The sequence below is a fragment of the Callithrix jacchus genome, chromosome 11, assembly GCF_049354715.1.
Source record: "Callithrix jacchus isolate 240 chromosome 11, calJac240_pri, whole genome shotgun sequence".
Taxonomy (NCBI): domain Eukaryota; kingdom Metazoa; phylum Chordata; class Mammalia; order Primates; family Cebidae; genus Callithrix; species Callithrix jacchus.
The window spans coordinates 87096734-87123727 of record NC_133512.1 but is presented as its reverse complement, the minus strand read 5'-3'; the positions used below and the strand labels follow the sequence as shown (position 1 = coordinate 87123727).

Genomic DNA, 26994 nt, shown 5'->3' with positions numbered 1-26994 from the left:
ACTCAACTTCAAGTTGTATCTTATCACATCATATCCCGGTTTTCTAGAGCGGTAGTTCTCAATCAGGAGAATTTTTTTCTTTCCTTTCAGGGAATATTTGGCATTGTCTGGAGATACTTTCAGTTGTCCCAATTTGGGGGATGCATCTGTCTAGTATATGCTATATAACGTGGCTGTCAAGATGCAGTCCCCAAGCCTACAACAGGGCTTTCCTACCTGGGCACTATTAACATTTTGAATTCAATAATTCTTCATTACTGGAGTGTGGGTGGGGTATTGTCCTGTGCACTGTAGGATGATTATCAGCATCCCTGTTTCTCTACCCAAGTAGAGACAGATGCATCCCCGAAACTGTGACAACTGAAAGTATCTCCAGACAATGCCAAATATTCCCTGAAAGGGAAGAAAAAGTTTCCCTTGATTGAGAACTACTGCTCTAGAAAATCGGGATATGATGTGATAAGATACAACTTGAAGTTGAGAAATATTTCTAGCCTAGAATGCTTGTTTATTTCTTGCAAGTACTTTTGGCTTGCTGTACTGTGACTTTGTGAGTTCATTCATTCGTTTATCCAATATTTATGAAGCATCTCCTTTTTGAGGATTGAGTAACTAAAATGAGGAAACAGGACCAGGACAAGGTCAATGAGCTGGCCATGGGTAATAGAAAAGGGGACAGTGCCTATAAAATAGACATGGTCTCTGGCTTCTCAGGCTCACTCAGGAATCATTACAAGAAGGGTTGATTTTCTCTGTGGTGCACTGTCTTACATTGAAGGTAATAAAGGAAGTCATTTTTGTAGTTGCCTCTCTAAATCACTCTTCTCTAGAATTCAGACTGGAATCTTGAGTGTTTCTCCTAGGACAATTTCCCAAACCCTCTTTTTTTTTGAGATGGAGTCTCCCTCTGTCGCCAGGTTGGAGTGCAGTGGTGCAATCTTGGCTCACTGCAACCTCTGCCTCCCATGTTCAAGTAATTCTCCTGCCTCAACCTCCTGAGAGGCGGGGATTACAGGTTTGCACCACCACGCCCAGCTAATTTTTGTAGTTTTAATAGAGACAGAGTTTCACCATATTGGCCAGGATTGTCTCAATCTCTTGACCTTGTGATTTGCTGGCCTTGGCCTCCCAAAGTGCTGGGATTACAGGCATGAGCCACTGCACCTGGCCCCTTCCCAAACCCTTTTCTACATCGAGGGCTTCCCATTTGCTGTTGATTTTGCCTGGAACATTCCTTCAGCACTCTGCACTTGGCTAACTTTGAGTTATTAATAATGTTTTAACCTAAATGTTTTTTCTGCAATGACTTCTTTCTAGCCCCCATCTTTTTTTACTCACCTGAACTTTTTTTTTTATCTAGCATATCACATCCTTATTTAATGGAATGTATATGTATGTTTGTGTGTGGTTATTATTTCTGATACTAGACTCTAAGCTCCCTGGAATATAGTAGGCATTAAATTAATATTTGTTGAATGAATGAATGAATTAGTGAATACTGCTATTTACTAAGTTATATTTTTCTCTTTCTCCTATTTAAAAGAACAGTAACCTTTTAAAATCTCCTAAGGAAAGGAGAATTTGGAATATGTTATTATCTGGTGTAAGAAATAGTAATTGCATTAATTCATTGAATTTATTTATTCTAATCCAACCATAATTTGGTAAAAAAGTGAATAAAATGGAACACAAATTACTTCAGTTTTTGCTTATCATGAAATTTGAGTTAAAACCTACAGGTTTTGTCATAGCTCTGCCCACAGAGATGATGATTTCCCTAAGAATGTTTAGGTGCTCTGGAATTCAAACACCTTCATGTTTACCTTCAGAATCATATGGCTTGGGTGTGGAGTGATGGGATTAAAATCATGCAGGGGCCTAAATACTAAACTTTATTGGGTCAGAGAGAAACAAATTCTTTACAGCTGGGTAATGGGAAAATTTGACTCAACGTAATAGTGCTTCTGCCCTGTAGCTCTTAGTCATCTGATCCTATTGCTCACAGATGGGCTGTTAAAAAAAAAACAACTATAGAAATGGGGCCACATGAACGAGGTGAATTTGACAACTGTCAGCACGCAGAAAGTCTGAGCACTTTTTATTTAGCTAGACCTTAAGACCACTGTTCTAACTAAAGTTGCAAGTAATTATGCACGTCTCTGTCATGTGAACTAAGATGAATTGGCTCATTGAAAAAAAAACCCAAAAATTAAAAAAGAAGCCCAAAACCCAAAAGTTTGTAGCCAACTTTGGAACTGATTTTCTGATCCATCTTGGAGCACATACAGCCAATCTGGCAGCCAGGGCCATCAAAGGGAAGACCACAGAGTTCTGAGCCCAGATCAGACTCGGAAATGAACTCTGGCTCTTGACTTTCTTCAGTACCAAATATTTATTTATGGTCCATTTGCATTCAGCATGCCATCTGTTGATATCTTGGTATTTCAAAGATGATTTAATTAAATCCCACAGTCTCAATATTGACAGTGAGGATGCCAACTGGTAAAACCTAGGAAGAGGGTAATAAAAATACCCTTGATGAAAGGTCTTCCACCATCTCTTTGTGTGGGCTTTCTGTACTCTTACAGGCTTCGACTCTTGTATGAAGATTGGTCACCTGAAGTCTCAGAAATTTATAAATAAAGGCAACTTAGAGAGTGTCTGCTTCTACTTCTTGATTTTATAGATGAAGAAACTCCTGTCCAGAGTGTAAGTGCCTTTCCCAAGGCCCAACATTACCCTGGAAGTCCATGTTCAAGACAGAACTGGAATTCAGATTTATTTTGAGGCTCAGTTTCCCTGTCTGCTCTGGGGAGTGACTGGCATCTTCTCAGTAACTTAAGGTCTCTTTTCTGTGCTAGGAGCTGGAGAAATAATGATGTCTGCCTGTCCCTGGGCCCTGTGAAAATCTCTGCGGCCACTGGCACTTTGGGAATTTTGCTGCATAATTTGGAAAAAAAAAAAAACGAGTGCATGTTGTCAGCTCCATTCCTATTATGTCTAAGCCATGAACTCAGGTGGGAAAAGTGGGAGGGGGATGACACTCTGGTGTTCTGACTAGCTAAGCTTCCTCTTGAGGAGAATTAGAAATAAACAGTTAAAGGAAAGGAAGGAACCACAGAGCTGGATTACATAAGTGATATGAGATTTATGTTATGTACAAAGTACATCTCATGGAGTTGCTAAAGTAGTGTGCAAGAAAGAATTTTTTGTCATAGAAATTTGAGTGACAAATATTTTCCAATAAAAATGCCAAAGACTTTCCCAAATGAGGATACAGTGAAATAGTAACTACCTCACTGTGGCCCTTAAGGTCCTGGAAGTTTTGTCATGATAGAGTGTTTTATTATTAAGAAATTTTAAGGGTCTAAACCAGACTCAATTCTGGCTATATATTGGCAACACCTGAGAGCCTTAAAAAAGAATACAGAGTCCTGGGCCCCACCATAGACCAATTAAATAAGAGTTTATAGGGCTGGGGTGTGTAAAACAGTGATTTTAAATGTTCCCCAGATGATTTGCAGCTAGGGTGAAGAACCACTGGTCTAAATTCACAGAATAGCCAGCCTTTGCAGAGGCCACACTCTTTCATGAGTTTCTATCACAATAGAGATTTATACAAGCTGCAAAATTGTGTGAATATGCAATGTGTAGGAGGGAGTGGATGGGCAGGCTTGCCATACAGATAATGCTTCATGCTGACCTTTTAGTACATACAATGCATGCATTTTGCAGTGTTCTACTTTTCGATGTTTACCACTTGCACTCTCAGCCACTGACTGAAACAATGCCCCATCGGTTCCTCTTTGCCCCTAAACAAACCAGGTATCCTGCTGGCATAGGGGAAAGTGTTCATATGTATGTCTATGTTTAATGATGAGGCTGCGTGTGCAGGCTGTTATGCACCAAACTGTAACTGTAGAGACTGAAGGATTTGAGAAGTTATATAGATAATTAAGGAATTTAACACATGACTATTACAAAATAACCTCTGGTGACACATTCCTGGGATTAGCCACTCTTATTACTTGGGAGTGCTCTCATATCACCTAACACTTTTTTTTTTTGAGACAGGGTTTCACTCTGTTGCTCAGGCTAGCATGCAGTGGCACAATCATGGCTCACTGCAGGCTCGACTTCCTGGGCTCAAGCAATCTTCCCACCTCTCAGCCCTCCAAGTAGCTGGGATCACAGGTACATGCCATCATGCCTAACTAATTTTTGTATTTTTTGTAGAGACAAGGTTTCATCATGTTATCCAGGCAGGCCTCAAGCTTCTGGGCTCAAGCCATCTATCTGCCTTGGCCTCCCAAAGTGCCAGGATAACAGGTGTAAGCCACCACGCTCAGCCGACCTAACACTTTTCTGAATAAAAAGCTAAATGTGCCAGCCTTCCCTCTTATTTCTTATCTTGAATGGTGATTGCATCTGAGCAGTGTTTTTCTTGTAACCCTCATACTAACCTGACAATAACCAAAGATAATTTCATTCCATGTTCCCTTCCAACTTTTCCAATAAATCACCTACATAAACAGTCCCTCCCAACCTTACCTGGAGATTCCTCTTGACTCCTTATTCCTTTCCTTTAGTTCTTCCCCAAGTCTTCTCCAGAATTTCTACCTTCCTCTTAAGATCAAAACAGAAATCTATTCTGAATAAGTCTGACCAATTAGCAGATAAGGTAGAGAATCTTGTATGTGACATTCCTTTAAATATTTTGTTATACTTCTTTTAGAATATCGTTAAATAATTTAGATGCCTAATTTTCTGGAACAATTGACAGAGCTACTTTGAGTCCCCAGTTACTCAAGGAATGGTGTGTGGATTCATCTATGGCTGTGTTTACAAAAGTGACTCTTAACCTGGAGACCTTGGCCCCTTGGGGTTGTGGAATTATTACAAGGGGGTTTTCCATATCCATTTTGCTCACCAGGCATCTTGGTTTTCCACATCACAGGCTCCCACAAAAATGACAACCCTTTCCTGGTATTTTCTTATTTTTTATATGCTCACCTATTTGTTTCCTACTTAATCTATCTGTTTTATTTCAAGTCCTTTAACATCATCTTATTTTGTATTGAACTTTATCTTATTTTTAGGGGCTACTGTAATTTGTCTAAATCACTTTGACATTATTTTTATCACAGATGTTAACAAGGTCATTGTAACGGGTGTCATTTTTAAGTTGAGAGTCCTCTTAACTTGATCATGCAAGTTTCTGATAAAATATTAAAAGTGCTAAGACTGTGATGCTGGCTGTATGTTTGATAACAAGTTACATCCCAAATTCACAATACAGCCCATTACTCTTCTGATGGCTACTTCCTAGTTCTACCTATTCTCAATTGAATAATGATCCTGGTATTTTATATTTAGCCTGTTGAGAGGAAAGATGTTTGGGGTCAAATTAATGAGTCTTACATTATTACAGTAAATTCTTCTCCTATTATAGGAGACAAAAGAGGGAAACACATCTGGGAAAAGAGCTAACATTCATTTCACTTGGCACAGATACCAGTAATGGAATTAATAGTGTCTGGCTCTTTCAGAGTCATCTATGCGTTGTTATTGTTGTTGTTTTGTTTCTTCTTTTACTTGAAAAGAGATCTGAGATCTATATGGAACCACTTCTGAGGCAAAAACAAATTTCTGTGCTATTGGAATAGTGGGTTAACAGTCATCACCTCCTAGCATGCAGAATCTCAGAGCTCTGTGTACTTGGATCTAGAAGTAGTAAAGCCAAAGAGAAGGAAGCAGAGGCTTGGGTTTCTCAAAGCTGTGGTCTCCTTCCAGGTATGGGAGGTTTTGGATTTTTCTTTCGGGCCATTTTCTGATCTAGTCATTCCTCTGAATCTTGCCATTTTGTGGGGATAGATGGGTTTAACAGGGAGTCCTCCCATCCCTCCTGTGACAGGGGAGTTCTCCAGTGGTCAGAGACCCAGCCCCCAGCCTCCACACTTCTGGACTTAGGGGCAATGTGAAACATCAGCTGATAATATATTTTGACATTCTGGGAATTTGCCTGTCCTGTCTGCCAGACACTTAGGAGATTAGCCTTATCCTCCATGACCCCAGGAGATCATCTATATGCCACAACTTGCTTACTGGAAGGTTTAGGAGAGATGTATTTGTGTCCTCCTAAACCTGGAGATTTGTTTTAAAAGTCTTAATAACAAATATTTTAAATATACACATATATTAGAATATGTTTTCTCTTTAAGTAAATAGATGAAATGTTTTTGAATTTATTTATTAAGTTCTTGAATTTTTTTTTCCAACACAGTTTTCGAATGTGACCAATAGAGAAAAAGTGGCAAGGGAAGAAAGACACTCAGTAAGATATTCCCACTGTGTCTTTTCATTCAAAACACGCATTAACTTACTTTAAAAAGAATTTCAGAGTGTCAACTGAATTTGGCATCTATTTTATGATGTCTGACTCTTCATGGGGCACTGGGCAGCCACAGAGTTGAGGGTGCCATTGCTCTACTCTGAAGGACACAGGCACAAAGTAGGGAGAGAAGGGAGGAAGAGAAGCGAGGACACTGAAGGGCAGTGAAGCAGAATAGTGGAAGTCTTTGATGAACACCACAGCAGAGATAAAAACAAAGGATGGTGGGGGCAAGGAGAAGAGATGGCTGATTCTGAGGAGGCTTTGATATCAGAGGCGAGCTCCAGCTAATGGCTGAGGTTCTGGCAGGCAGGCTGTGGTGCAGCAGAACTAATGACATGCTCCATGCCTGGTGCAGGGCCAGTGCTTCCCAAATATTGGTTGAATGCCTGATGTGGTTTTTCTGTGTCCCCACCTAAATCTCATCTTGAATTGTAGCTCTCATAATTCCCACACTTTGTGGGAAGGACCCTTGAATTGTAGCTCCCATAATTTTCCCATTTTTTTGGGAGATAATTGAATCATGGTGGCAGTTTCCCCCATACCATTCTCGTGGTAGTGAATAAGTCTCACAAAATCCGATGCTTTGATAAGGGGTTTCCCCTTTTGCTTGACTCTCAATTCTCTTTTGTCTGCCACCATGTAAGATGTGCCTTTCACCACCCTCCATGATTGTGAGGCCTCCCTAGGCATGTGGAACTGTGAGTCCATTAAATTTCTTTTTAAAATATATCATCCAGTCTCAGGTATGTCTTTATCAGCGGTGTGAAAACAGACCAATACAACACCCTTTCTGGAATAGCACATTATATGACCTAGAGAAATAGAGGGGCTTACCCCAAAATACTCTGGTGAATTTGTGGTTATTAACTGTTTTAGACAATTTTTCTTCCTACTAAAAAGGCTCACTCTCAAGAACATGCAAGGAAGAGAGATCTGTGAAGTTAACCAAAATAATTAGTGGTGAAATCTAAGGAGCGCAATTCCACTTCCTTGACATATTTTGTTATGCCCATTTCCAACCATATATTACTTCTAAGAAGATAGAAAAGGTATACACAGTGAACATGATCGGTGAGACATTTTAATTGTTCTTCTTGGAGATTAATGGTGCCTTGTAAAATGCACTGTTAAATCTGTTTCTTGCTTCTGGCATTTGTTTTTGAGAACAAATGTGTAATTACTAGGGAGGAAGTCTCAGAGAAATTTGCCGTATTCCATAGGCATTTCTCCTCCCAACATAAAACTCAGGGTTTTCTCAATTGTTTCCTGCTTTTACAATGTACTGGTGTGGTCACACAAATGTCTCTAGAAGTTGAGCAGGCAAATTGAGAACCTTAAAAGGAGCTGTTTAGTGCAAAGTACCTGTCAGGACCTGCTTCTTTTCTTCATGCTTACCCCCGCCACACATCCAGGCAGGATCAGCCCCACCCCACAGGCCAAGTTGGTGATTAGGGGCACTTTAAAGACTTAAGTGACTCAACCTTAGCCAGCACTGCAACGAGTCTGCTTCTACTTTTAATCACTGAGGCCACACCCACACTTTGTACCCCAATTCTGGTTTTTGGAGCTTAATCCTCCCTGCCCAGCATCCCCATTCCTTGAAGCCTGGGATTTTACATTGGCCCTTCCTCAAACCACCTGCCAAAATCTAGGGTCTGATCCTAGAAGCTCAGACCTGTTACTCCCCACAGAGGTCACGTCTGGAATTGCCATAAGCTGCTCACCCAGTGTGAGGACACCATCTTTTCCACACTATGGCCAAACCAATGGCTTCAGGAGTCACAGCTTATTACAGAGAGGCACTGGAGCATAGTATCTAAGAATCTGGGCTTTGAAGTTTCACCACCTGGGTTCAAACCCTGACTCTACCACTTCCTGCCTGTGTTATTCTGGGAAACCTGCTAAGGTTGAGTTTCCTTATCTACAAAATGAATATGATGATGATAATAATATAATAATAGTACTCATTTCATAGGGCCACTGGAGGTGTCAGTAAAGTGATCTTTCTCGCCCAGTCAGCCTGTAGGAAGTGATGGAAGAAGCACCCCAGCTTCTGTCTCACTCCCACTTGCACAACCCCCCTTGGTTTGCCCCATTGCACTGACAGGTCTTTAAATGGCACATCTCATCAGATATGACTCTGATGAGTACAGAATGCAGCTTTTCAAAACTTCATTTTTAAATTGCTGTCAGACAGAATATTAAGCACATCCATACACCCTCAAAAGTTATTTAAGTCTTCTTGAAAGTAAAAACATTTGGTTTTTAATTGCCAGCACAGCTAATGATGATTAAGAAGAAATGGTTGTGTCTTTAGGAATATGTCCTTCCTCTACCATGAAATAATGACCAATTAGAGACATCTTCTCAAGGTTCAATGAAGAAAACAAGATGTATTTCATATCTGAACATCAACATAGTTCCCATGAAAGGCAGGAAATTTGTACTCTGTGCAGGTGTAATTCTGTTCTACCAACTAATTCCCTTGGTGGTTGCATAGCCTGTGGATCATGCAGATTTCCTTTAAGGCAACATTAAAAACACTTCCCCCACCCTAAACAATGGTTTATGTAAAAGCATGCCATTTTATGTTTCCTGGACTAACTGAAAAATAGTTTAAACTATTTTAAACATTTACATCTTTTATTGAGTAGCTGAGAAAATATATGATGGAAGGATGTCAGTTTCATTAACTCTGTGTTTCAGGGAAAGAAAGGTCTGAGGGTTGAGTAGATTGGAACGTAAGGGCTCCTCTTTTAAGTTAGGGTGCAGCTTGATGGCTGTGATGAAAGGCAGCAGATGGGTGACATTAGAGAAAGGAGTCAGGGAAAGGCCTGACATGCCTGGAATGTAGAAATTTTGCCCATTCTGCTAAAAAATAGTGTGACTAGGGATTTCCAGTATATTCCAGGTACAGGAATTAGAGACAAGCCATTGCCAATTCATTTGTAACAATATTGTTTTCTTTTCCAAATGGGACACTTCTGAGCATGCCAGGATGCTATTACTTGGGGCTGAGTAGTGCTGGCTGGTCTGTATGAGAAAACCTAGAACATGTGGTCACCCCATTCCTAGGTCACCCTGAGGCTTTAAGCTTGCAGTTGGCTTAAAGCCCAAGTGGCCTCAAGGGATGGAGAACCATTGAGCAAGTTGATATGGGAGCCCTCCATGGTGTTACAAAACTCTCTGGCAAGGTTTTAAAAGCCCTAACTCGCCAGTGTTCTACTGGAAGGGAAAACATCTACAACTTTGCTGTGATTCTTATTTGTTCTCTTCAGGTAGACTCAACTAGGGTGTATATCTTGAAGCCAGCTTTGCGTACAGTCATTTCTAAATCCGACTTCACAGTGTAATCATTTGAAAGTCTGAAAAATACAGACACTCAGCTTCCACCTCTAGATATTCTAATATAATATATCTGAGGTGGGCCCAGGCATCTGTATTTGTAAACACTCCTTTGATTATTTTGACACCTAGCCAAATGTGATAGTTCTTTTGGGTTTATAAAGAGGCTGTGGGGTTTTTAAAAGGCTGCACATTTCAATTTTTCTTTTTGTTTGAGATGGAGTCTCAGTCTGTCGCCCACGCTAAAGTGCAGTGGTGCAATCTCAGCACACTGTAACTTCTGCCTCCCTGGCTCAAGCGATTCTCCTGCCCCCGCCAACCAAGTAGCTGGGACTACAGGCACACACCACCATGTCTGTCTAGATAGATAGATAGATAGAGCAAAGAAACACATAATAGTTTGCCCAAAATATTTTTTGGGCATTTATTAACTGCTTTTAGACAAACAATTTTGCTCCCTATGTATAATCTCAAATCTCAGAGACTACTGAGGAAGATAAATCCGGGGACCTAATGTCTTCCATCCTTTCTTCTTCCTTGGTGTCCACTGGGACTAAAATGCCATCTAGTTGAAAGAGATCATGAAAGCATTAGGCCACTATGCTAAAACCAAACCTGATCTGATTACTTCATGCATGCTTTTCCTTGACTGCTAAAGAAAAAGAATTTTGTATCAGTGTCTACTTTACAATCACCACATTCAAGTTTCAGAGAAGTTACAAAAGTTGTAATTTTTTTTTCTCATCATGGCACAATCCTCTTTCACTACAAGAGGTTGCCTCTGAGTATCTACATTTTAGGCATAGTTTCTAGGGGCTGAGGGCGTCTGTTTTAGAAAGTTGTTTTAAAAGAAGTATAGTTTGCATATCTTTTTCTCTAGGGCCTCAGATTATAATAAAGAAGATAATAAATATGCAAGGTCTCCAGAGTGGGGAAGAAGAAAGAGTGTGTGTATCTTGGAATAAACCGTCTTTGTATGAAGACAGCAGCCCTGAACTTTCCCCACTGCAGACACAGCCAGGGGAATCATGGAAGGTCCCAACCCCACAGGTCAGTGCACACAACCCTGTTTTCCTAGGGGCCAGCTCTTTCTGGTCATTCCATCACAGAGAATTATGTTTAAAAGTAGAGCAAACTAAAAAGCGGTTTAATTTGGAATATGAGTGTCTGTTGTTTTATGGACTTGAGTGGGCAGGATACATAAACAGGTGGTTTTTCAAATTACTGGACTTTCCAGATGCTGCTCATGACCGCAGCTGTTCCTACTTTCAACCCCTTAAAAGTATGGCCAACCCTGGGTTAATTGAAAGAATATCTCACATCATGAAGTAATTCAAGGGTACTTGGTGTACCTTGCCTTAAATTTTAATAAATAATGTGAAATCATAGTTAAAACTGAAGTTTTTTTATTATAGTTGATAGATGGAGGAGGGAAATACCCTTTTAATAAGCATTTAAAGTGTATATCATTGTTGGCTGAATTTGAAAGCATTTCACATGCTTAAGAATAAGTAATATCCACCATTTTATTATCATTCTTTGCTTGGTATTCTGAGAACAATTTCCCACTAAAGATGATCATAATGTAATTTTACAAGCTGGGGATTCTGAATTCCATGCATAATTTCATACATGGTAGAATATCAATCACCAATTTGTGAAGCTATCCCCTAAACAAACATACAAGCAAAACTAATACTAATGCCAACAGAAAAAGATATTAACATGGTACTGAGTGCTTTCAGACAATCTGATCTTTTAAATCTTATGCTTTGATTAGATGTATATCAAATAATAATTTTATAAATGACTGTTATACTGATATGATTCCCCAATTGCTTTAGAATGCTTTCTGGTTGAAAGGGATCACGGAGGCATTAAGCCATTCTATTGAATCCAAAACTGGTCTGATTATCATGTGTGTACATTTTCTTGACTGTTAAAGAAAAATTTGTCTCTGTGCATATTTAAGAATCATTACATTCGCATTTTAGAAAAGCAAGTTATGAATGCATATTTCTGTTTTGCAACAGACCTCTTCTCTGATGTCCTAATTTGTCTCAGTGCTAACAGAATCATCTAAACGCATTTTTTCCTCTCATGGCAATAGTCCATGACAAATCACATAATTTTATCTATTCTTCCTTAATGATACATTTCAAAATATCTGTTTTGGGCAGTAACTATGTAATAAGATGGATCACATTTTAAACTTTTTAGCCCTTAATTTCTCTTAATATTACAAAAGAGGGCTTGGAGGCCAGCCTGGTAACCATGATAATCCCTTTCCACTGTAAAATTCTGTCATTTTGTACATATATGGTTCAATCCCCCATGCCACTTCTCATTGTTCTCATTTCACATCCAGACCATGATGCAATTACATGTGAACTCTCTTCTGCTCAACTAGACTGGCTACTTTTCACCACCTTTTGTACCTTCACCAGAGTCACTTTACAAAGTCACCTTCATTATACCACACTGATGCTTGCAGTCATTCATGGCTGCCCACCACTGACACGATGAGTCCAAACTTGTGGCAAGTGCTGGATTCAGAGACTCTGAATTTTACTTTGATCAGTCTTTTCATCTTTATCGCCTACCACTCTGCCACATGCAATCTCAAATCCCAGCTCGAATGAGATACTAAAACTTCCTGTGTGAGACATTCTTGTCTCCATGCCTGGTTCATTTAGAATGCCCTTCTGTGCTTTTGCCCCAGCGATTTGCAATCCATCTGTCCTTCATGACCCGACTCAAACTGTACCTCCATTATATCATTCTCAATTAAGCCATCTACAACGCATCCTCCTTCTCTGTACTCTGCTATCCTTTCCGTGGCTGGGTCTCCCTAACACTTCATATTGATACCATTCCCTATTTTAAAACCTTTGTTATGCAATATTCAACACTACTGTACTCACTTTTGATTTCTTATTGTATATATTTAGTCTATTTCCAAAATGATGAGAAGGCTTACAGTAGAGACCACATAAGACAGTATGCTAGTTAAAAGGGGAAACGAAAATACAAAACCATATGTGAAGAGAAGGAACATGAATTAATGAAACTTAAAATCCAGCTATAGATTTGAAACTGCTTCCTGGCAGTCAAGGCAAACAAACAAACAAACAAACCAACAAAAGAAACGGATAAAGGACCAATTAGTTATCATGTAGCAGTGACTTACTATTTTGGTTGTATATATACTTTTTTTTTTTTTTTTTAACTTTTTACTTGTATGCATGTTTGCATGTTGTCTCATTAACTGTAATCTTTTTTTTCTTTTTTTTTTTTTTGAGACGGAGTTTTGCTGTCACCTGGGCTAGAGTGCAATGGTACAATCTCAGCTCACTGCAACCTCTGCCTCCTAGGTTCAAGTGATTCTTCTGCCTCAGCCTCCCAAGTAGCTGGGATTACAGGCATCCTCCACCATGGCTGGCTAATTTTTTTGTATTTTTAGTAGAGACAGGATTTCACTATGTTGGCCAGGCTACTCTGGAACTCCTGACCTTGTGATCTGACTGCCTCAGTGCCCCAAAGTGCTGGGATTTACAAGTGTGAGCCACCACACCCAGCCATTAACTGTAATCTTCTTTGTGATTGCTAGAATTTATTATAGGAATTACATAGCAAAGTATCTAATCCAGCATATTGCAAGGGTTTAACAAATAAATTAATTGGTGGCTAATCTTATCAGAATCATAGATTTGAAGCCATTTTATTTATCTAGAAAATCAAAATAAGTATATAATAAACATGTGATGACAACGTGAACAAAAGAACATGACCAGAAATCTCAGAGGGAGAATGAAGAGTTTGAGTTTGTAACCACTTTAGTTAAAGGAAATTTTATAAAGTATTCACAAACTACTTAATATTTTTGGGTAAAGTCTATATTTGCATAAATTGTCTCATGATGTGGAGCCACAAGCTTTTAGTAAAATGAGAAATTAATTTTATTGGAACTGGATTGTATACTGAAATATATGTCATTATTACTAGTAAAATAGGTGATAATACTGTACCATCTTAAAATATATATTTATGACACACATGAGTTTTCTTTCTTCTCCCTAAATAACTGTTTTCTGGGAGGAAAAAATGCAAATTCTGCTGCTTTCTGGGACTACTGAAAGTTACTATGCAGATACACTATCCTGTTCTTCACAATGCAGAGGACACCCTAGTCTGGCACTGTCCAATAGAGATTTCTGTGCTGATGGAAATGCTCTATATCTGTGCTGTTCAATTGATATAGAAATGTTCTATATCTAACTAGCTTTGCCTGTTGCACACTCACAATGTGGCTAGTATGACTAAGGAACTAAACTTTACATTTTATTTAATATTAATTACTTGAAATTTAAATGAAAAGAGTCACATATGGCTACTGATTACCATATTGGACAGCGTAGCTTTTACAGGGCTGCTTGCTTTTAGAACCAACTTTTCCTTACTTGATTGGGTACCTTTAACAGTAGATTCCATTGGCCACTGTTTCTTTCTTATTATGTGAAGTTTTAAGCTACCACCCATTAGCAGTAAAGCTTTGGGTGCTTTTAAGAAGCATCCAAAATTATTATCATGATTTTTTTAAGAAGTCTATGTTGTTGGCCAGGTGCGGTGGCTCATGCCTATAATCCCAACACTTTGGGAGGCCGAGACCAGTGGATTACTTGAGATCAGGGAGTTCAAGACCAGTCTGGCCAACAACTGGTAAAATCCTGTCTCTACTAAAAATACAAAAATTAACTGGGCATGGTGGCGTGCACCTGTAGTCCCAACTACTCAGGAGGCTGAGACAGAAGAATCGCTTGAGCCTGGGAGGTGGAGGTTGCCGTGATCCAAGATCGTGCCACTGCACTTTAGCCTGTGTGACAAAGTGAGATGCTGTCTAAAAAAAAATCTATGTTGTCAAAAGTAAAAATTTGAGTAATTTATTATTTACTGTCATGGAAACTGGGAGAGAATTATCCCTGTTTCTGTAATTTTGTCTGTGGTTGGACTTGAGGGTACATATTTATAAAATAGGAGTCTCCATAAGTTGTAGACAGGCCCCTGTTCATCGGCCAGACACTCTTTGGGCAGAATTTGCATTTATAGTCTTGGTGTCTCTCTGCAGAGGGTTCTCTGAAGTCCTCTCTAGGCCAGGCATCTGAGTAAGTGAGGCTGCCAAATTCTTTTCTAGGTGGATTTTTTTTTGTTTAACTGTCTTGTTTTGCTCACAGTTCTATGAGCAAGCAGTCAGGGGTTGGTTTCTTTAGGCCAGCAGGAGCTTGCTCTAGCTTTTTCTTTTAATTTCTTTAATTTGAGGATCCCCACATTTGCTCTTTGAAATGCTGTTTTGTAAACTGCTATTTCCTCCAAGCCTGTTAAGTTTTTTTTCCATCTGTGTTGAAGTCTCTTTTCCCAGTAGGGCCTTTCTCAGCTTAGTCATGCCATGTGTGGAGACCCACATCTACACTGCTGGCCTCTCTGACTCATCCCGGGAGGTTCACTTGCTCCAGGGAATCTCACTCTCAGTGCAGTGGAACAACAGGGAGGATCCCGTGAAGCGAGTCCTCTCTGAAATCTGCCTCTTTTCCTGGCAACTCTCCTTGTTCAAAGCTACATGAGAAGGGTGAGGGGAGGGGAGAGGAAAGCATAAATATCCTCTCCCTTTAAGATAATGTTTTTAGTAAATAGTTTTTTTTAGTGATTCTAATTTCTAGTTTATAAGGTACTTTTGTTGCTGTTGCTTTTAAATAGTCCATAATCTGGCTACTCAAAAAAAGCTGCAAATGCTCCAATTTTCCTTTTTCCTATGCCAGGAAGCCAAGAGAGTCAATTCTGACAGTTATATTTTCCTTCCAGTTACAGATTAAACTGTTTCCTCTTTTGAAATATATTATTCATGAATGTGAACAGTTTGCAACCTATAGCTCCTCCCATCCATAGATAGGAGGCGTGGTGGGTGGCAATTGCTCCTTCACTTCATTGGTTGCTGGGGATTGTGTAGGTCTAGATCTTCACACTCTAATCCCTGAGCCAGGATTTTTCCTTAGCCTTCCATTTCTCAGAGAAAACCCTCTGCCAAGGATGGCTCTAGCCCATGATATCCCAATCCAGATGTGTTTAGACAATAATTCCTCCCACTAGATTGGCTAAAAGGGTCAAAATCAAGTAATAATGATAATTTAAAACTGACCACTGAGTCACATCTAAGTCTGGCCAATAACCCGGTCCATTTATTTTTAATCTCACCAAACACATCCTGAAAGTGTGAGAAGGAACTCCAACCTGAATGTGCCATTAGCTCAGGGCAGGCTGACCCAGGCAGCTGCTAAAGAAGCAACTTTCCACATCTAAGTGCAGGTGTCCATAGGAGTAACCAAGAGGCACATATTGTTTTTGGTTTTGTAGATTTGCTTAGTTGTGCACAAGTGACTTATTAGCGTAAAGTAACTCTCATTTGTATGTGAATAAGTAGGTATTTTCTTTGTCTTTAGTCCTAGGCATTTCCATCCACTGTATCATTTTTTAAGAAAGCACTTCCCATCGTTTTAGTGGGGGAACATGCCCATCTTGTATTCCGACTGTTCCTCGGCACAAGACCTGACACAATTATCTTACTGTCTTAATGCCACGTGCACCAGACTTTCAACCTGGGAATGGATGGGAACCATCTCACCGTCCCAAGGAGTATGGGCCGTCTGTTGCTGAGGTCAATAGGGTCATCTGCTCTGACAAAAGTGTAGTTATCAGAGCTTCTACAAAACTCATTTTAGCTGAATTCCAGCTGAACTGACTATTGGGGAAGATGGGGGGAAGGAAGATGTGACAATTTCTGCTGACCGTGGAGCGCCTCCACATCAAACCCACAAAACTGTGTGTGTGTGTGTTGTGTGGTGTGGTGTGGTGTGTGCACGGCAATGCTAAAGAAGGATGCACGGGCTAACTGCCAGAGGAGAGCTGTCCCGGCCCTTCCCAGTTGGCCGCTCGGCCTACCTTGACCACATCGTCGTTGAGGTGTTTGGGGTCGCGGTTGACCAGGTCGATCTCCTTGGTGTGCGCGTCGTAAACTTGCTTCTCACTCAGTTCGTCTGCCATGGCCTTGTTGTTGGGCTTGTAGATGTTGCCCTGCTCCCGGATGGGAACGGTGTAGAGATGTCCCTGCAGAGGGCGGAGGGCGGACGGCCAGGAGCGGGAGGGCGGCAACGGTGGTGGGAGGAAATATTCAAAAAGAAAAGCAAGCGATCAGAAGTCAGCCCGGCGGCGGGAATACCTCCGGCTTGAAATCGAACTAACCGCTCCGACAGCGACCGCTCCGCGCACAGAAACCGCCTGCGCGCCGCCAGCTTTTTAAGAGGATCTCTCCGAGGACACCACACCCCTCGGTACTCGGTGGGGCGCGCCTGCCTCCCCCGCCCGCCGCCAGGGGTCAGGGCAAGCCCCGCCGCGAGGTCCTCAGGCCCCCGCCCCCGCGCTCGCCCCGGCTCAGCCCGCAGGACCCGCAGGACCCTGGCGGCGAGGGGGCGGCCTCGGGCTTCTCCCGGACCCGGACCCGTGTGTAGCGCCGCTCTAGCCCCGAGCGCTTCACCTGCTCCGCGTTCCAGTCCCCGGCCCCCATTACCCCTGTCCCCGTAATCCCTTCCAGCTTTGTCTAAGACCCAACAACAGCCTCCCGACCTCTTGGCGGTGTCCCCCTCGCACCTGCCCGCGCCCCCCACCCTGCCTTGGCCCTCTCTCGTCCCTCTACGGTACTCCCTCCCCAATCCCATGCTTTAATCACAATCCCGAAGCTCCTATCTCTGGCGGAGCCGCGCGCCAGACCCCCTAAACATCCCAGAACTCAGTCTCACCTGTGCAGCTCCCCCGACCCACCCTCAGGGCACCCCCAGGCTGCGGGCGGGAAGACGAGTTCCCCACACCCGGGCAGAGCTCCCGCGGGTGGATGGGGTTGGAAGAGGTGGTGGCAGTTTGGGAAGGGCAGGTCCACCCCTCTCAGAACGCCCCTGACAGAAGCCAAGATGCAGGAGTTCTTGAGACGGTTCAAGAACTTTGGAAAGTGCAAACACACCTCGCGCCCCCTCTGGGGCCAGCCAGTCTGGGCGCCGGCAGGGAGTCCCGGGGACTGTCCCCAGGACTCGGGTAAATAACTCCGCCTCCCCCTGCACTCCACCTCCCCGAACCCCCAGCAGGCAGGGCCGGACCATGGGGGTCCCGCAACAAGGGAGCATCCTAGACCCATCCAGAGAAAGTGTCCTCAGCCCGGCAGACCCAGTCTCAGGACCCCAACCCACTTTTCTGTGTCCTCGTAGTTTAGGGGCTCCCTTGGCCCTCTCCACATTAGGAAAACATAAAACATTCCTGGCTTCTCTTCACCTCCCCGCCCAGGCCCATTCCTCAGCGGTGCCAACCCCAGAGGAGTGCTGCGAAGTGGAGAGAGGTCTGGGGTCAGGGCAGCAGTCGGGTACTTGGAGAGGCAGAAAGCAGAAGCGGGCACTCCCAGCGCGCCCCCACAGAAGCCTACCTCCGAGTCTACGTATTTGCCCCCAGACATGCTGGCCCGTGGCTGGATGAAGGCTCTGAGATTTCTCTGGGCTGTGATTTAAGGGAACTGAGGAAGGAAGATCTTGTATTGTAAAGGGGGGGGGGGAAAGGCGCTGGCGGGGGGCGGTGGCTGGGAGGGAGCCTCCTGGCCGCCGGCCAAGGGTTTGTTCTGCTCGCGGTTGGCCCGGACGTGCGCTGTGCCGGGTCTAGGCACATCCCCAAGGTTCTGGCAGCAGAGGGCGGGGAGCGACCGCAGCCAGCAGAGAGCGAGTAGAATGTTTCTCCCGTTCTGGGTTGCCTGGGGAGAGTATTTTAAACCCGAGGCAACATTTTTCCAGCTCTGAACCACCAAGAGGCGTCCCTGGGAGAGCGAATGTTTTCGCAGTGCATCATCTCAGCAGGGGTGGAGGGAGCCGAGGCGCCTGCAGAGATGCCCAGTATGGGCAACCAAGGCGGCACAATCCTGCCCTGTCCTAAGCCATCCCCCCTCCATTCCTCCGCCCCGCCCATCGCCCACGTTCCGTCTCTGCCTTAAGACACATCTGTCTCCCTGTTTCACAGAGGGAGGGGTGAAAGATGGCTAGGAACCTTTAGGTATATTTTACATCTAAACTTTGTGGATTCCTTGTGGAAGGAATCTGTGTGGGTGGCAGTGGTGTACTTTTGGTGACACTCGTTTACATCTAGTCGGTGTGGATGGAAACTTAAGCAGGAATGCAGAATCTGAGGTTTCCCATCCGTTTCTGAAATGCCTCCCAAACACTTCGAAATAAGAAAGGAAGATGTTTAACTTTTCTGTAGTTTTATTACCAATCTATTCTGGAACAATGGAAATTTATGCCAACAGGTTATACCATATTTGCAAAATACATAAAGTATTTACAATTGTAGAATTATTTGATTAAAGCTTCAGGTTTATGATTATAGAAGTTTTTTTTTTTAATGTGCTTGGCTGTGAGGAAAGATTTGAGTTTTCTAATTGGTTAGACTTAAAAAATGTGATAGTGATTAAAGTACTTTGTCTGTTCCTGAATTTGGGGCTTCTCTCTTGATTTTATTGTAAACAAGCACAGAGTGAATTAATTAAATAGTAATCAGTCATTTTACTTTTGGGTGATAATTAATCGGAAACTCATTATCCAAAAATGAAAAAGACAAGTTTATGATTCCATATGTAGTCAAAAGTCAAAGTATCACTTGGAATTTTAAAAATAAAATAAAATAAAATAAGCTGGGAGTACACCTGAAGGGGCACAAGCTAAAATTAAAATAGAGATGGGAATATGGGGTGGGAGTAAGAGGGAGGAGAAAGGGAAATGGATGTAACACCGAAAGAGTTGATTATCTAGTTGGAGAGAAGACACAGTATAAAAGAACTGTAAAAGACAGGCAATGGTTGGTAGCAAAAATTTTTGGAACAAAAGATCAGTTTTAACTAAGAATGGCAGGGAAAGAATGGCAGGGAAAGAATGGCAGGGAAATGGCAATTTTAGCTAAAGATGACAGTGTCACAAATGTTGGCATGCCTGTAAATATGTTGGCCATTCATGATTAGCAGACTAAAGATCTTTCCAAAGTTGGGTTTTTCCGAATACCACGTTATTGGGAGCTAAATGATGAAAACTCATGGACACAAAGAGGGAAACAACAGGCACTGGGGCCCAGTTGAGAGTCCGGGAGGGAGAGAAGCAGAAAAAATCACTGTTGGGGAGTGGGCTTAGTACCTGGGCGATGAAATAATCTGTATAATGAATCCCTGTGACACAAATTTACCTACATAACAAACCTGCACGTGTACTCCTGAACTTAAAAGTTAAAAATGGGACGTTTTAAAACAAGCTTATTTATGAATAATTTGTTTTTCTTCCCTTCCCTCCCCTCTCCTCCCCTCACAGAGTGTCCTCTGTCACCCAGGCTGGAGTGCAGTGGTGCATTCATAGTTCACTTCAGCCTGGACCTCTTGGGCCCAAGTGATCCTCCCACCTCACTTTCCTGATAGAATGCTGAAACTATAGGTGTGCACCACCACACCCCACTAATATTTTTTTAAAAAGTTTTTGCAGAGATGGGGGTCTCATTTTGTTACCCTGGCTGGTCTCAAACTCCTGGTCTCAAGCAACCCCCTTGCCCTAGTCTCCCAATGTGTTGGGATTACAGGCGTAAGCCACCACAAGCGTTCAAAAAGTTGAGTCTTCTTAATTTTATTTTTGCCAGATTGCATTTCTAAATTCTTTGAACAAATTGTTAACAAGTATTAACAATTGTGCTAGAAAGGGACGGTCAGGTTCGGTATGTTCTATAATACCTAGTCCACCATAAGTTCATTTGAGTCTTCCTTCATACAGGTCATTTAGGGTTATGTTCTATGGAAAAATGTGGAAACCACTTCCCATCTATTGTTATTCAGTCTTCAGCTGTGATGAGTAATGTTAACTGTGAAAAAAGTCAACAGGAACACAGAGGGAGCTTGTCCTGCATTCCTGCAAGAAAAGGACTTTCTGGGGAGGCCTTTAAGTGAATGCTTAACTAGTACTCAACCAAGGGAAAGCAACCTCGCTGGGAAAGTCAATGTAGAAAAGTCTAATCAACAGCAACACATGGAATCATAGTGATCAGTGAAGCGTTGTCAATGCCAAAATGCATTCCTAATGAAAGGAAAAACCACAGACTCTTCATTAACCTGCCTCAACAAGAAGCTGGCACCAAAGAGAAACACATCTTAGTCTGGTTATAATAGCCAACTTAGAGAAACTGCTCCAGATTTATGAGAAATAAGAGGAGAACATTGTTAGCATAGGTACAAAATTTGAAATGAATAGATGATATAAACAAAATTGCTTTTCTTTGATTCCCACACAGATAACTTTAGGCTTGGAGGCAAGTTAATGACTTAAAAAATGAGTAGCTGGCAATTCATTTGCCCTCTATCTTTTTCTGTTTTAGGAGCAGCATTAAAGTTCAGCCTATGGATTAGAGGGCACTAGAAATATAGATCTAAAAGCCACACAGATCAAGCAAACCACCAGTCTGAGAGATGAGGATGCTAAAGCTTAAATACACTAAAAATACAGTTTCCTAAGGAGTTTTGTTAATGAAACACTTTACAGTTGATAAATCACTAGAGCATCTGTTAGCAACTTCTGAGACGGGGTTCTTAAGTAGGCTAGTCAGGGTCAGCTTATGGCAAAATTGTGCAATTCGTTGCTTTCATCTTCTCTCATCTCCTTCTCTATGTTGCTTCGCCATGGCACAACTTCCTCTTCCCATCCCTACCACCATGGGTTCTTTTCATATTCTTGGCTACTTTCTTTTCACCACTACTGTAAGATTTGGAATCTAAAGGTTTGACCACTTTAAATGATATCCATGGTGTTAAGAGCAGGCATCTTTCCAACATTTCCCAACACTCAGCAGCCTGAGAGTTTCCAAATATGCCTTTGGCAATTCGTTCAGAGAAGGGATTTTGGCTTGGGTTATAATAGGAGTTATCACCAGGTATGATATTATGAAAATGTAATAATCAGTATGGCAGAGCCACCCGCCAATCATTTCAAACTTTAGCCATGACACTGGAGCTGTGCATTAGATTATTGTTGGTTAGTTGCTGAATCATTAGAAGGTTAAGTGTCCTCAGGGGAAAGCAAATGTACATTTCAGAGCAGTGACTATTTACATGCAAGTGTATAAACATGCCAACATTTTAACCATCTGTGTAAGTACATAAACACATCATCTTTTAATGATCTCTGAGTTCAGGTCAGTATATGCTCTTCTTATCAGCATCACCACCCTGAACACCTTCCCCTATTCACTGCCTCAGCTGGATCCCATTGAGGCCTCCTTCCTGTAGCTGCTCATTTCATATGTGGAAAGAAGTGGCTTTCTGGATGAAGAGTGACCACATTACCTGACCCCTTCCTTGCCTTGTTCTAACTTGAAGCTCTTGTGGATTGGGCCTTTCCACCTTGAGTATTTTAAATAATTGTTTTCCTACTTATTTTCTTTAAAGAAACAAACAAGCAAACAGCAATTTTGTGTTTAAAAAATCTTTCTGATCAAGATGGCTTGGCTGGGCATGGTGGCTCATGCCTGTAATCCCAGCACTTTGGGAGGCTGAGGCAGGTGGATCATGAGGTCAGGAGTTCAAGACCAGCCTGACCAAGATGGCAAACCCCCATCTCTACTAAAAATACAAAAATTATTTAGGCGTGGTGGCAAGCACCTGTAATCCCAGCTACTTGGGAGGTTGAGGCAGAGAACTGCTTGAACCCAAGAGGTGGAGGTTGCAGTGAGCTGAGATCATGCCGCTGCACTCCAGAGCAAGACTCTGTCTCAAAAAAAAAAAAAAAGAAAAGAAAAAAAAATAAGATGGCTAAGCATTTTCTTTCCATACTATTTCTTTAAATTAACTTCATTTTATTTTACAAAATGAAAAATACCACTGATATCTACCTAATAGGAGTATGTAAACTTCAGTGAGTATTTTTATTGTAAAATAGTTCAATTATCCGAGATATGGCAAATTATATGATGGACACCTGCCACCTAGCTTGATCAAATATCATTATGCCTTATTTACTCCAGAGCTTTTAAAACAGAAAACATTACAGATACTGTCAAAGTCCCTTGTGAATTGCAACTTTCTCTTTTTCTGTAACTGACCTTAATTTCTTTTACAAAGCCCCATTCCTTCAGGTTGCTGAAAATTAATCTTAGTCAATTTCTAGTTTCTTCCATTTTGTCCTAAATTCCAGGGGCTTATGAGGTTACCAGGAATCTTGGGTGTATCTGTGGAGCAGGGTTTCTTCCTTAGCTGTGCATCTTGGCATCTGCTAAGTACCTCACTCTGTCAGTCCTTGGTCATCGGTCCATTCAGGAGAATGAGAGCTGGACTGTCCTTCAAGCTCATTGAATGTGACCCTTTGGGCCAGAGACACTTTCTTGCTATTTCTGTTTCTTTCTTGGGGCTCTCTGCAAGCAAATCTGATTAATCTGGGTGGGCAGGTCTGATGCAGCATGGTGGAACCTCCCATGGTGAGTGTGATGTAGAGAACAGAATAAGTCCTATGCTCTGCCATGGTACAGAAAAGCTCTAGGGTGTTGCTGCCTCCATGTGCCCTATCTACAAACAGAAGGCACAAATACCTTTGCTTTTCAATCCTCTGAATGTATCAGGACCCAAGCTTCGAGACACCCCTGTCAAAAACTACTTTGCTTATTTTCACAACTTCTCCCTTGAGCAAGAAGCCTTGCTCTTACATCACCTCCCAATATTTTCATGGCATGAATCCTCCAGGACCAGGATTTTGGAATTAAGAAAAGCCTTATCTCTGCTTTTATGCTATAAAAATTCTTCCACAGGAAAAAAAATGGGATAGGGGAAAGCTCCAGGGGCAACAAGAAAAGAACATTAGTGAAATTTCAAAAGTGTCGTCCTTCCCTAGTTTTCCTCTCTTTCCCTTCAACCAAATCTTGCCAAGATCGTTGCCAGTGCTGTTTCTGAGTTACAACAAACCTTCAAACTCAAATTTCACATATGTAATTTCAGAACTTCTGCCAATATTTGCATTTCATTGGTAGCTTTAAGGATTTTTAACCTAATTAACTCAAAATATCGATAGTGAAAGAATATGTTTAGCTTTTAGTGTTTCCTATGTCACTTTATAATTTTATTAATAAAATATTTTGTTATTCAACATGAAATAAATCTGATCAGTTATTTAATATGATGGAAATAAGATTAATTTTTAGGAGAGCAGGTCCAATTCTTTTTTTGTGTCCTAGCTAAAATTGGTAGAGGAGTAGCCATATTGTGAGTGCTAGGCCAGTAGTACAGATGTGGCTTCATGGCCTTGTCTAAAGGATGTCATAACAGCTAACTGAAAGTGAAAGATGAAGGGACCTGACATGTTTTTGTCATCATATATCTAACACATATTCATTTTAAAACTACATTTTAGGGTGTATCTATCAATTATTGCTACAAAAAATACTACATAAGTAAACTACTACAAAATTCAGTGCTCTAAACAGCCACGATTTTCATCATAGAATTATCGGTTCGGTTAGCTGATGTAGGTGAGGTGTCTGGGCCAGATTCACCTCTCACTGCTTGGTACATCTCCTCCTTGGACCAACAAGATGGTTGGGGCACATTCTTCTCATGCTCCATGAAGCAGAAATGGCACAAGAGGACAAGAAAAAACATATAAAGCTTCTAAAATTCCAGACTTCGAATAGCACACTGTCACTTCTGCCTTGTTTCCTTGGCCAAGGCAGTGGAAATGCCACCAAGGACGAGGCCATGGCAAGGATGTATGAAGAACTCAAATCTATATCATATATGTGTGATCACTGGAGGTTATTTCTTTTTTTGGCTTTCAATTTTATACGTTTTCATCTAACTTTTTGATACTATTTTTGCTATTTATTACTTCTTTCTCAGAAAGCTTTATATAGTATATTCAAATTTTTGTCCCTTAGACAGTTGGTAACAAAAACAAAAACCCCTTAATCACAAATGAAATGCAAACTTCTAGATGAAAATTTTTAGATATGATGGCTGACAGAAGGCCTGAGAGAGGGGTCTCAGGAAGGTCGCAGATACATTCTCTTGCCTTAAAAAAGAATGTGATTTTCAAGACAGTTGATAATTAACCTTACTGAAGTAATAATTAGGCCATCACCTGTCCTTAAAATTCTTGGCTGGTGAAAACTAAAAGAATGATTGGTTTTAGATAGCTGAAACTAGCCTTTAGAGTGCCGGCTTTTATATTTTGGTAATTTCTGACAAAAATCACTCTTGAAAACATGATTCTTTAGCTGGGCACGGTGGCTCATGCCTGTAATCCCAGCACTTTGGGAGGCTGAGGCGGGCAGATCACTTGAGGTCAGGAGTTAGAGGCCAGCCTGGCCAACACAGTGAAACCCGTCTCTACTAAAAATACAAAAATTAGCCAGGTGTGGTGGTGGGCACCTGTAATCCCAGCTACCTGGGAGGCTGAGGCAGGAGAATCACTTGAACCTGGGAGATGGAGGTTGCAGTGAGCCAAGACCATGCCACTGCACACCAGCCTGGAAAACAAGAACAAAACTCTGTCTCAAACACAAAAACAGAAACATTTATTTTTCTCTTCCCTGTCTTTTAAAGCAGAGTTGGCAGAGCATAGGTGCTTGCCCCAGGCCGAAATTCAGTAGGACTGCTGAAAGTGCTGGCATCTTCCTCCTACTTCTTCACGGTTTTAATGAAGATCTGGAGAGATGCTGCCTGAAACCAGATTTCAGAAACAAACTTCCAGATGCAGAGACTTCCTGAAGTAGTCTCATTGGTATTTGTGCTACAGAGGGCTAAGTGACATCATTATTTTTCTGGATTTAGAACTAAATCTGGTGGAATTTGTGCTTGTCTTTGAAAATGTAGCAAAATTTTGCCTTTAAAGATAGGTTATCTCAAAATTTACAGATCTTGTTTATCTTATTGCAAAATTTGGTTCTTTAAGATGGTATTTTCTTTTTAATTCTATTGAAAACAAACTCAAAAAGGCAATATGATTTATCAATATAAAAGTGTATTCAAATGTTAAGAAAATGCTAAATGATAAGCAAACCAAATTTCATTGGGTTATTTTCATTTATGCTTAAAGTTCATAAAAATTTCAGGTTTCAATTCATCATTTCATCATGATGACACATAATAAATCAGGCTGGACGTGGTGGCTCACGCCTGTAATCCCAGCACTTTGGGAGACTGAGGTGGACAGATCACAAGGTCAGGAGTTTGAGACCAGCCTGTCCAATATGGGGAAGCCCCGTAACTACTAAAAATACAAAAATTAGCTGGGCATGGTGGTGGGTGCCTGTAGTGCCAGCTACTCAGTAGGCTGAGGCAGGAGAATCACTTGAACCCAGGAGGTTGCAGCGAACCCAGATTGTGCCACTGCACTCCAGCCTTGGTGACAGAGTGAGACTCCATCTCAAAAAAAAAAAAAAAGAAAAGAAAAGAAATCAAACTAGCCACCATGAAATTGAGTGATTTATTTACCTGACTATTTTAATCACTGGATTATAATAACCCTACCAAAATAATGGCTAACATTTTCTATTTTTGTTTTATTATATTTTTATTTATTATTATTTTATTTATTGTGGCTACCATTTTCTAAAGATAAGAATTCTTAGTCTAAATGGGAGCCAAATACTAAAATAATCAATGAATAATGTATTCAATAAGCACAAAATGAGATGTAAATAAATATTTTGCTCATTTTTCATCTGAATAGATTTATATCAACAGTAAAAGTAAAAATTACAGCCCTACCTAACTAAAGACTGAAAATTTTACTATATGGCTTGAGGTTAGTGATTTTCAGAAAAATTGCAGTCAACTGGTAAAACAAATTATTACTTTTCTTCTAGTTGAGAGATGTAGAATATTTAGGTATACAATGATTATATTTTCTCCTATTCAAGCAAAACAAAATTATGACCGTCTTTTAGAAATATGGAAACTCCATAAATATTATCCAATGTATGCCTAACTCTCAAACATAGTAAGAAAACAAAATAATGTAATAGGATATAACATAACTGGTACCTATATTTAATATATATTTAACATAATATAGTTTATATCTGAGAAACGTACCATTTTCTAGCATACTAGTAGAGCTTTTAAATAGCATATCATATTAGGAAAACATATATTTTATTATTAATAAATA

The 26994-nt window shown here is 41.1% G+C and overlaps 1 protein-coding gene across 3 annotated transcripts in view; it reads right to left on the bottom strand.

The window, feature by feature from the left end:
* The window catches only part of CAV1 (caveolin 1), a 35554-nt gene extending 17246 nt beyond the window's left edge, over positions 1 to 18308 (bottom strand). Inside the window, exons 1-2 of one of the 3 annotated variants that reach the window (XM_035254192.3) lie at positions 17584 to 18308; positions 16730 to 16894 (exon numbers count right to left, since the gene is read on the bottom strand). In XM_035254192.3, the coding sequence (XP_035110083.1) occupies positions 16730 to 16831 (102 nt within the window). In that variant the 5' untranslated portion in view covers positions 16832 to 16894; positions 17584 to 18308. The remainder of the gene's footprint in view (positions 1 to 16729; positions 16895 to 17583) is intronic. The other 2 variants (XM_002751767.7, XM_035254191.3) reach the window with 2 other exon arrangements.
* Between the last annotated feature and the right edge of the window lie 8686 nt (positions 18309 to 26994).